At 41.0% G+C, this 12,184-nt stretch overlaps 1 protein-coding gene across 1 annotated transcript in view; it reads left to right on the top strand.

Annotated features, from left to right (window-relative positions):
• EFHC1 (EF-hand domain containing 1) overlaps positions 1-12,184 on the top strand; it is a 77,772-nt gene that overhangs the window by 34,651 nt on the left and 30,937 nt on the right. Inside the window, exon 7 of the mRNA XM_007936144.2 lies at positions 8,773-8,913. Within this exon, the coding sequence (XP_007934335.1) occupies positions 8,773-8,913 (141 nt within the window). The remainder of the gene's footprint in view (positions 1-8,772; positions 8,914-12,184) is intronic.

Below are 12,184 nucleotides of genomic sequence, written 5' to 3'. Positions count from 1 at the left end.
CTGTAAAGAAGGCTTCCCTAAAGCTCCAAGCAGGCCTAAAAACCTCTCATCTGCATTCCTGGGATACTCTGTGACCCCTTCCACTGAAAACTCAATTATATTCAAATATCTGGTTATGAATCTTTTCTGCTAGGCTATAATTTCCTTCATGGCAGGGATGATGTCCTATTCATTTTTATGCTCTCAGTGCTTAATATAGTGCCTAACAAATAGGAGACCTGTTTTTTCAACTAGACTGAAGAGGATAGCCTATGATGTACATGGTGTTCCTCAAAAAGGCAGGTGATATTTTAGGCAAGCTTTTTAGAACCAGTGTTTCATGAAAACAATTAGAAAGATTTGGATTTTGGTATGTTTTGAGTTCCCAGGGGCAATGTCACTTCTGAAAGGAAGTGTGGGTGATGATAATACCTCTTGCTGTCAGGTTTTTTTTTTTTTTTCCTCTAATAAAAATCAATATGCTCATTGATAAAGATTTACAACAAAACCTTTGCCATCCTGTTCTGGTTACCTAGCACTACTCTGACAGGAATATACCAAAAATGGGATGGCTTTAACAAACGGGAGTTTATTCACTTACAGTTTGGAGGCTTTAAGTCCCAGTTCAGAGTGCCAGGCTCTAGGGGCTGGGTGAAAGCCCCTCAACCTTGGGCTTCAGCTCTGACTTCTGCTCCCAGCCCACGGAAGCCAGAGGCTTTTCTTCACTCAGCTGCTGGCTGCTGAGGCTGACAAGCCCAAGCTTGACAAGTAAAAGGGCACAGTCCCGATGTTACTGAACAACACAGCAGGCCATTGATTCAACTCCATTGAAAGTCCCAAGATCAGCAGAGCATGGTAGGCTGCTGAACAACGACTTGGCTACATGCAGGGTTCAAGGATGCCATAAGCTAGAGACCATTCTCAAAGCTGCTGCTTATATACTGGAAGTAGACCACATCCCAAAACAGCTACTCAGCTGCTCCAGTAGATTCCACCATAGAGTTAATTACCAGTCTCACCATGAGGAATAACTTACGTTCAGCTGCCCAGCACTCAACCAGGCCCAGCCAACTTAAGTTTGTTGGCACATAAACTTAACTATCACACACCCCCAGCCCAGCCCAATATTTTAGCATTATTTGTTGCATAATACAGGAAAAAATACCACATGAACAAATGTAGATTTTTTTCTTTTTATTATTTGTATATTGTGGTAGTTAAGATTGTGTGTCAACTTTGTTGGGCCTAGTTTTGAGTGGCTAGGCAGCTGGGTGTAGTTATTCCCCCTATGAGACTGGTAATCAACTCCATGGTGGAATCTACTAGAGCAGCTAAGCCTTAGGAATGTGGTCTGCTTCCAGTATAAAAGGAGAAGCCTTGAGAAAGGTCTCTGGGCTTCTTGGCATGCTTGAACTCTGCATGAAGTTGAGTCTTCATCTCAGTGGCCTGCCGTGTTGTCTGCCAGTGTTGGGACTGTTAATGAACTTGAATTAGTGGCCTGCTGTGTTGTTTGATAATCTTGGCACTGTGCCTTTTTACTTGTCAACCTTTAGTTTGCCAGCCTCAGCACCTGAGTGAAGAAAAGCCTCCAGCTTCAGTATGCTGGAGCGAAAAACAGAGCTGAAGCCCAAGGTTGAGGGGCTCTCACCCAGCACCTAGAGCTTGGCACTTTTAACTCAGATTTCTAGCCTTCTAAACTCTAAGAGGGAGCTCTGGTAGCATAGTGCACTGATGATGTAGTGCCTAAGGCATTTGACTGCTAACCAGAAGGCTGGCGGTTCAAACCCACAAGCCACTCCTCAGAAGAAAGGTTGGGCAATCTACTTCTGTAGAGATATAGCCTCGGAAATCCAAGGAGGAGTTGCTATGAGTCAGGACTGACTCCATGGCAGTGAGTTTGGAAACTCTAAGAGAATAAATGCCTGTTCATTAAAGCCATCCCATTCATGGTATATCTGGTATAGGAGCACTAAGTAACCAAAACATAAGTATATATATAACAAAACATTTGCCATTTTAACCATTTTTAAGTGCACAATTCAGTAACATTAGCTATATTCACCAGGTGTGCAGCTATCACCACTATTAATGTCTAAACAACTTTTATCACCCCAAACAAACTCAATGCCCATTAACCAATAACTTCTTATTTCTCCTTCCTCCCAGCCCCTGGTAACCACTAATAAATATTTCATATCTCTCTATGCATTTGGCTATTCTAGGTATTTTATACAAGCGAAACCATACAATATTTTCCCTTTTGTGTCTGGCTTGTTTCACTTGTTTTCAAGGTTCATCCAACTCATAACATATATCAGAACTTCTTTTCTCTTTATGGCTAATAATATTTCATTGTATGTGTGGTAGTTAAGGTTGTGTGTCAACTTGGCTGGGCCATGATTTTGAGTGACTTGGTACTTAATGTAGTTATTCCCCATGATGAGATTGGATGTAGTGTAATCACCTCCATCATGCAGTCTGCCGTGAACAGCTAATTAGTTGCCTTTGAGGCATGGCCTGCTTCCAGTATACATGGAGAAGCTTTGAGAAAGTTCTCTAGCTTTTGGGCACATTTTTGATCCTGCATTTGGCTGAGTCTTCATCTCCCATTCCTGGACTTGAACCAGTAACCAGCCATGCTACCTGCTGATCTTGGGATTGTGACATTTTACCTGCTAACCTTAGGTTTGTCAGCCACAGCATCCAGCAGCTGTGTTAGGAGACATCTCCAGGTCCAGTTGTCCTGGAATAAGAGGAAGAGCTAAAGTCCAAAGTTGAGGGTCTTCCGCCAACTCCTGGAGCTGACACACTGACTTTAGACTTCTAGCCTTGTAAAAGGAGCTCTGGTAGTGTGGTGCCTAAGGCACTTGACTGCTAACCAGAAGGCTGGAGGTTCAAACCCACCAGCCACTCCTCAGAAGGAAGATTGGGTAATCTACTTCTGTAGTGATACCGCCTTGGAAACCCAAGGAGGGCTCATTATGAGTCGGGTCTGACTCGATGGCATGTAACAACAACAGCCTCGTAAACTGTAAAAGAATAAATTCCTGTTTGTTAAAGCCACCCATTTGTGGTATTTCTGTTATGACAGCACTAGAGAATTAAGACAGTATGTATATACCATATTTTGTTTATCCATTCATCTGTTGATGGACACTTGGGTTATTTCCACCTTTTGATTATTGTGAATAATGCTGCAGTGAACATTGGTGTCTACATATCTGTTTGAGTCCTGCTTTCAAGTCTTTTGGGTATATACATAGGAGTGGAACTTCTGGGGCATGGTAATTCTGTTTAATGTTCTGAGGAACTCCCAAACTGTCTTCCACAGTAGCAGCACCATTTTAAATCCCCATCAGCAATACATGAGGATTCCAATTTCTTCACATTCTTGCCAACACTTGTTATTTTCTGTTTTTCTAATAAGAACTATCCTAGTGGGTGTTGACAATAAGTAAGGAAGACTGAAGAAGAATTGATGCATTTGAATTATGGTGTTGGTGAAGAATATTGAATATACCATGGACCGCCAGAAGAATAAATGAATCTGTCTTGGACAAAGTAGAGCTAGAATGCTTCTTAGATGCGAGGATGACAAGAATTCACCTCTCATACTTTGGTCATGTTGTCAGGGGGGACCAGTCCCTGGAGAAGGATATCATGCTTGGTAAAAAAAGAAGGTCAATGAAAAAGAGGAAAACCCTCAATGAGATGGATTGACACAGTGGCTGTAACAGAGGCCTCAATAGATTGTGAGGATGGTGCAGGACCAGGCAGTGTTTTGTTCTGTTATAAAGAAGGTCACTCTGAGTCAGAACTGACTTGACAGCACTTAACAGCAACAAGTGGGTGTGAAGTGCTATCTCATTGTGGTTTTGATTGGCATTTCCCTATTAACTAATAATGCTGAGCATCTTTTCATATGCTTATTGGCCATTTGTGTATCTTCTTTGGAAAAAAAATTGTCTATTCAAGTCCCTTTCCCATTTTGAAACTGGGTTGTCTTTTTGTTGTTGAGTTGTAGTTCTTTATCTGTTCTGGACATTAAACCTTTATCAGATACATGGTTCCCAAATATTTTCTTCCATTCTGGAAATTGTCTCTTCATTTTGTTGATAAGTCCTCTGATGTGTGTAAGTTATTAATATTGATGGAATCCAATTTATCTATTTTGTCTTTTGTTGCTTATGCTTTTGGTATCATATCTAAGAATTCATTGTCAAAACAAAGTCTTGAAGCTTTACCCCTATGTTTTCTTCTAAAAGTTTTATGCTTTTAGTTTTTATATTTAGGTCTTTCATCCATTCTGAGTTAATTTTATATGTGGTATGAGGTAGGGTCTAACTTCATTCTTTTGCATGCGGACATCTAGTTTTCCCAGTACCATTTGTCGGAGACTGTTTTTCCCCCATCAATGGCCTTGACACCCTTGTCAACATCAATTGGCTATAGATGTATGGGTTTATTTCTGGGCTATCAATTCTATTCCATTGGCCTTTATATCTAACCCTGTATCAGTACCACACTGTTTTGATTACTGTAGCTTCAGTAGCACATTTCAAAATTGGTAACTGTGAGTCCTCTTATTTTGCTCTTCTAGTATAGATGAAGCATTTTAGTTCATAGATACGATAGTCTGAGATTAGTTTAAGGGACATGGCCAAGGTCACATTCTAAGGTACAAGACAATTATTGAATGGCAAACAATCTTACAAAGAATGAGTTTTATGTAACCAGTGCTTGAGATGGTAGGGTGTGTGTGGGGTTTTTCCATTTTAATGGTGTACTTTCTTAATGAAAAGACTTTGATCCACTTTTCAACCAGATGAAAGCTTTTGATTCCTAGGATACATCTGATCCCTACTGCCATTACAATTATCTTTTTTCTTCTAACATATTTTCTAAGGAAAGAAAGTGAAGAGGAGGCTTGGATAAAGAGCAGAGATAACTGAATGAAGAATCACTGTAGATTTTTTGTTTGTTTGTTTTGGCTAATCTCAGCCCTCTGTAAAATAAAGCTAAATCTAAACCTGTACAGATGGCACATTAATCAGTGTTTAGTCAGTTTGTTTCTAGTAAATTCTCCACAGTAAATAAGATCTACTACAAATAAATACTGTCTGTGCAGGACTCTATGGAAGTCTTTGTCAGTAATAAGGAGGAAAACTTTACCTACCAAGCAGAAAATACCTTAGTCATTATACTTCAGTCATTTTAATCCTGGACTGCTTAGTTGGCAACTAGGCCTGGGAAGTTATAGCAGAGTCTGGAAAGAGTTCTGCCCAATGGTCATGGAGAGGGGTGGATATGAATTGGGTATATTCAATCTGAGAATCAAGACACTTATAGGTTAAGCTGATCTTCTAGATCAGGAGTAAATAAACATGTATACAATTACCAGATGTGTTCTGTCTTAGGCTGGTTCTATCTGGATACATAGTAGGAGATGAAGAGGAATTTTGCTCTGGGATGGAATATATGTAAAGTCTCACCCATATTTGATTCAGAAGATGAGATTTTGGCCTTGGAGTCGATTTAAGACTTTTAGGTTTATATGATGAGGTGAATGTATTTTACTTGTGTCAAGGACATGAATTTTGGGGGCCCAAAGAATGGAATGTCATGATTAAATTATGTCCCTCCAAAATATTTGTCAACTTGGCTAGGTCATGATTCCCAGTACTCTGTGGTTGTCTTCCATTTTGTGATATGATGTAATTGTCATCCATTTTGTGATGTATTATAAATCCTAACCTCTATAAAATTAAGCCGTTGTCTAACTGCTGGATCCACTAGTCATATTCCAGCATTATGATCAATTAACTCCAGCCCCAGAAAATGGGTAAGGGGTCAGTGTTCAAAGAACTATACCTTGGAGGAACATAACAGTCATTGGTTGTTGAGGGAATACCCTGTTATGGATGGTACCAGGAATCATATGGACCTATTTGTTCAAGTGCTTGAATACAATATTTAAACAAATGATTTGGGGAATTTATCTTGGGTGGTTAAGCTTGTATGTCAACTTGACTGGGCCTGGTTGAGTGGCTGGGCAGCTGGTGGTAGTTATTCCCCATGATGAGACTGGCAGTCACCTCCATGGTGGGACCTACCACAAGCAGCTGAGTAGCTGCTTTAGGGATGTGGTCTGCTTCCCGTATATAAGAAACAGCTTTGGGAATGGTCTCTAGCTTGTGGCATGCTTGAACCCTGCATATAGCTGTGTCATTTTTCAGCAGCCTACCATGCTCTGCCAACCTTAGAACTTTCAATGGACTTGAATTGATGGCCTGCCATGTTGTTTGGTAACATCAGGACGGTGCCTTTTTACTTGTCAAGCATGGGCTTGTCAGCCTCAGCAGCCAGCAGCTGAGTGAAGAAAACCCTTTTGCTCCAGTAGGCTGGAACAGAAGGCAGAGCTGAAGCCCAAGGTTTAGGGGCTTTCACCCAGTCCTTAGAGCCTGGCACTTTGAACTTGGACTTAAAGCCTCCAAATTGTAAGAATGAATTCCTGTTTGTTTAAGGCCATCCACATTTGTGGTATATTCCTGTCAGAGTGGCACTAGGTAACCAGAACAGTATCTAGAGGTAAAAAGGCATAGTGCAAGCTGATTTTGCTGAGAAAGCATAGCAAAAAGGAGTCAGGGATAAAGTACTCTGCTGATGTCCGCCCAGCACGATGAGAAAAAGGAAAATAAACTTATTGTCTGAAGTACTTGTTTTTAGGCAAACAAATCTTAGCATCCTAGAGTGTTGTTTTCAGTTCTTCATGAAGCCTAAATGAAACACATACGCTTATCCTATACCTTCACACTAACTTACTGCAAAAATGGCAAGGAGGCCACATGTTCTGACCTCCTCTAATCTCACAAGAGGAAGACAGCAGTAACCCAAGGCCTATTACTGCAAGGCCAAACATGCTGCCTCCCTCCAGCCCTTTCACCAACCATTCCTCCCAAAGCACCCACCACCTCTCTCCTGGGTTCGATAATTCACTGCAGTGGCCACACAGAACTCACAGATTACAGGGTTTATTAGGGAAGCACCAGTCTACAACTCAAATTCAGGAAGAACGCTCAGTCTCTCTCCCAGCCCACCGTCCCTCAGCCAAGAGTCTCTCACAGTCTCTTTCTGGGGTGCGTGTCTCTTGTGTCTCTTTCCCAGCAATGTGTGTCTCAGGAGCCCGTGTCTCTTTCAGCAGTAAGTCTTCCTTGACCAGCAGTCCGAGAGAGTTCTGCCTCCTGGAGGTCTCCTTTAGAGCCCGCACGGTGGTCAAACTAGCCAATTATGGCATCAGAACTCTAAGCACCTGAGAGAGAGTGGGCACCTCCCAGAACATTGTTTTGTGCCACTCCCAACAGAAATACTCCAGGTGGACGCCTTCAGCAATCAGGAGCTCCTCAGTTGCTCATAGCAAATTCCACCTTGGAGTTTACAAAGACTTATGGGTAGAAAAGCCACACAAAGTAATTTACTATACCACAGGCCACCCCCTGGCTTTTCTAGCCATTATCCCTTTTAAACTTCAAAAATTCACATCCCCTTCACCATCAGTTTAAGAATAACCACACCCATGAAAGCGTGTAAGCCAGCCACTTCATGCCTTTATCTCCCCCCATTTTAAATAGCCAATTTCTAATTTGCCCATCCCTATCAAGCCAGTACTCTGAGGAGACAAGCATGGTCCTTTCTCTCTGGAAAATCATCTTCTGTTCTGTTTGGAAACTTCAGGCATCTAGATCCATAAACAAGCAAAGTCCAGCCCAGCTCAAGCCATCAAATTGCAGCAACTTAACACCAGCCGTGTCAATCATCTTCCTCTTCATTTGGTCGGGTTCTGGTCAGCTCAGCTCTAGCCATCCCAGCTAGGTCATGGGTACCAGCTGCCAAGTTTGGGAGTCACACTCTTCCCTTCACTTCAGGCCAGCCAGCACCTTCTCTCACATCTTCAGTCCTCAGGGACTATTTCAATGCCCGTAGGCTCACAATTCATTGCACTTCAGACCAGCCAGCCCTTCCTCTCATCCCCAGCCTCTGGGCCTAGGTCAAAGAGTACCAAACTCAGCCTGTTTCTTCTTTGCTGCACTTCCCCCATTTCCACTCAGGTGGATCCAGGTGGTCACAAGAAAGTAACATACATGTCTACTACTCACTTACCAAGTAACTTTGATCTGAAATTTGGTTTCTGAAGTGTGCTTTTTTACGGAAAGAACAGAGGTTTTGAATTCCCAAAAATGTATGACAATCATCTCTCTTCTGTGGGGCAAAAAATTAAAAAAATAAGAATATTAGAAATATGGGGGTAATTAGGAGAGAAAGTAGCATGCACCAAGTCCTGCCCACCCCCTCCCTCAACTCCAGCACACACACACACAGTTTAGGTGAACTAAGGAAACAGTTTCCAGATCTGAGGTCTATATCCTAGGACAAATTGGTCCCAGACAGAGCCATGGGCTTCCTCATTTTGGAATGACCACAAAGGCCAAGGCTGGTACTGGGATGGGGCTGAGACCTACTCTGACAGTAAAAGGTTATGGAATAAATAAGTTTCTACCTAGCATGGGCTTACTTCGTTGCATCATCAGCCATTTCTGTGATCAGTGAGCATGAGGTAAAATCCATAAATAAAAAGGAAGAAAGTAAGTTATATGTTATTTTTTTTCTGACTAAACCTTTATATGTAGGAATTATTTTTGGATAAATGTTTCCCAGAAGGTTTTTAAGAAATTACCTTTAGCGCAATTTTAACATGTATAACATCTGCTTTCCTTCTTGCTTCCTGTGTGTCTCCAGGAATTACCTCCCTATAATGGTTATGGACTAGTTGAGGATTCTGCTCAGAATTGCTTTGCTCTGATTCCAAAAGCTCCGAGAAAAGACATTGTTAAAATGCTGGTGAATGATAACAAGGTGCTTCGTTATTTGGCTGCACTGGTGAGACTAATTTTTATATACAAAGATTCTGTTCTGTCTTGGTACTGTGTAAATTGTCCATTCTGTTTGTAAACTGTAGAGTTATAATTCTCAGGCTTACATGTTTACACAAAAGATCGTTTGATGTAGAACCAAAAAACAAACCCATTACCATTGAGTTGATTCTAACTCACAGTGGCCCTGAAGAATAGAGTAGAACTGCCTCATAGGATGTCCAAGGCTGTAAATCTTTACTGAAGCAAACTGCCACATCTTTCTCCCATGAAGCAGATGGTGAGTTTGAACTTCTGATCTTTCAGTTAGCAGCTAAGTGCTTTAACCACTGTACCACCAATGTGGTAACCTGATCTGTCACCTAACTATGTCGATAAGTGAATAGTGGGTGTACGTTAAACCCAAGTAGGTGATTAATGCCCAAGTAAAAGTAAGCTGGTACAAGATATCTGAGACTCAGAATGGAATGCTAGTTGAGAAACTTAAGGGAGCTTTTGAAGAGCATAAGAAAGATGAAAGCATTGGGACCATGGTCACGGGGGACACCAAGCTCATTTGGCATAACATACTACACAAAAACATTGTTCCACATCCTGCTTTGGTGAATGACGTCTGGAGTCTTAAAAGCTTGCAAGCAGTCATGTAATTCTCCTTACCCAGAGCAAAGAAGAATGAAGAAAACCAAAGATGCATGGAAACAATTAGTCCAAGGGATTAGTGGACCGTGGGAATCTCAGCCTACATGACCCTGAGACCAGAAGAACTAGATGGTGCCTGACTACCACTATCAACTACTCAGAAAGGGATCAGTGTAAGAGACCCTGGATAGAGTGAGAGAAAAATGTGGTACAAAACTCAAAATAATAATAATAATAAAAGATCAGGCTTACTGGTCTGATGGAGACTGGTGAAACCCCTGAGACTATGACCCCTAGTCACCTTTTTTGGGCCTGGAATTGAACTCACTCCCACAGCTTCCAGCTAAATAGGCCTATAAGGTGAATATTTACATCAGGTGGGTACACTCCTAAGAACAATCAACCACATGAAATCAGAAGGGCATTATTTGCACAGAGAGATAGCTCAGAGGGCAGGAATACATAGGAAAGGACACAAGGGAAAAGTAACCACAGCGAGAAAGTAGGAAGAGTGCTGATACATTTTGGGGATTGCAATCTGTCATGAAATAAAACATATATGAACTGTTTTTATGGGAAATGAATTTGCTCTGTAAGCTTAAATCCAATAAAAAGTAAAAAGAAAGATGAAAGCAGTGTGCATGGCTCTCAAGGGATGTGTAAGGCAGACAGTACAGCCCATAGGATTTGTTAAGAAGATATTATAGCCTCTGCTTATTTTATGTTTTATTTATTTTACAAGTATATTTATTTTATAGCCCTTGATATTTTGTATATATGTACATAAAATAAATTTACATAAGAGAACATGTATTTAATAATTCATTCAGCAAAGATTTGTTCAAGCTACACTATGGGGTAGTATAGTTCTAGGCACTGAGAGAAAAACAGTGAACAAGATAGACAAACCTTGGGCCTCGTGAAGTTTAATTCTACTTAAAGACATTCTGTTCACTAAGCAAATAAATACAAAAGGACAGGGAGTGACACATATTATAAAAATAAAATGGGATACAGGAAGTTATGGGAAAGGGGATCAGAGAAAGCCTCGCTGAGGAGGTCAGCTCTGAGCAGAGAGCTAGATGACAAACCAAGCAAGCCATGAGAATATCTTTGAGAGTGAACTGCATTTCAGGCAGAGACAGTATACAGTGAATGGAGGGTCAAGAGGGAGAAAATGAGGATGGAGTCAAGGGCTAGCTTAGAGCTTTGTAGCCAGTGATATAATAAAGGGAGGGACTGTAGGAATGGGGTGGTGGGAGCAATCCACCCAGGTACAGGTAACAGAGCATGCATTGCCTATAGAGAATTTAAAAGCATCTAAATATTAGCCTTTTTATATATTATATGTCAGTAATTCTAAGCGACATCAGTGGTAAAATACTTATCCCCAAAGAGATAGCTCCCCCATACAGTTGAATTTCAATTAAGAAGAAGAAAGAAGGAAATGAAAAAAGTACCATTTATCACTGCAAAAGAAGGATAGTAACTTTATAAGGGAGGAACCCAATAGAAATCTCTTTTACCAAGTGGTCATGGTTGGTATCATGAACCCCTTGATATGATGCACTGAAAAGGGCATCTTTTCTGTGGTATGTTTTGCCACAAATGAAAAATGAGGTGAATGAGGGACATTCAATGAAATAACTGATTGGTACTCTTCAAAAGTGTCAAGCTTCTTGAAAGACAAAGAAAGAATGGAGGAGACAAAGGAGAAATAACTAAATGCAATATGGGATCCTGGACAGAATCCCAAAACAGAAATGAATGTTAGTGAAAAACAGGTAAATTTTTAGTGATGACAGTAGTTTATTTGATAGTATCACATCTTTGTTATTTTGCTGAGTTTTGTAATGTACTATCCTCATGATTGGACCAATAAGCTACATCACAATAAATGGAGAAAAGATTGAAGTCATCAGGGATTTCGTTTTATTTGGATCCATAGTCAACACCCATGGAAGCAGCAGTAAAGAAATCAGATGTAATATTGCACTGGGCAAATCTGCTGCCAAAGACCTCTTTAATGTGTTAAGGAGCAAAGGTGTCACTTTGAAGACTAAAGTGCCCCTATCCCAATCCATGATATTTTCAGTCACCTCATATGCATGTCCACCACTCATATGTCAGTTTCTCATGCTGTGGTGGCTATGCCACCAGTATTTCAAATACCAGCAGGGTCACCCATGGTGGACAGGATTCAGGAGAGCTTCTAGACTAAGACAGACTCAGAAGAAGGAAGGAACAATCCACTTCTCAAAGAATTGGCCAGTGAAAACCTTATGAATAGCAGTAAAACATTATCTGATATATTACTGGAAAATGTTATGAATAGCCCTGAAATCTTGTGTGATATAATACTGGAAGATGAGCCCCTCAGGTGGTGTGTTAGGCTAGGTTCTCTAGAGAAGCAAAACCAGTAAAGCTTTTATATACACATAGAGAAAGAGAAATTTATCTTAGGAAAATGGCTCACACACTTAGAGACGCTTTGTTGTTGTTGTTAAGTGCCGTCGAGTCATTTCCAACCCATGCACAGCAGAACAAAACACTGCCCAATCCCGCGCCAGCCCCACAATCCCTGCTATACTTGAGCCCATCATCGCAGCCACCGTATCAATCCATCTCGTTGAAGGCCT

Source organism: Orycteropus afer, unplaced genomic scaffold (assembly GCF_000298275.1).
Source record: "Orycteropus afer afer isolate SDZICR_OR568_19922 unplaced genomic scaffold, OryAfe1.0 scaffold00034, whole genome shotgun sequence".
In the NCBI taxonomy this organism is placed as follows: domain Eukaryota; kingdom Metazoa; phylum Chordata; class Mammalia; order Tubulidentata; family Orycteropodidae; genus Orycteropus; species Orycteropus afer.
The sequence above is the reverse complement of the archived record's forward strand: the minus strand, read 5'-3'. Positions and strand labels throughout refer to the sequence as shown.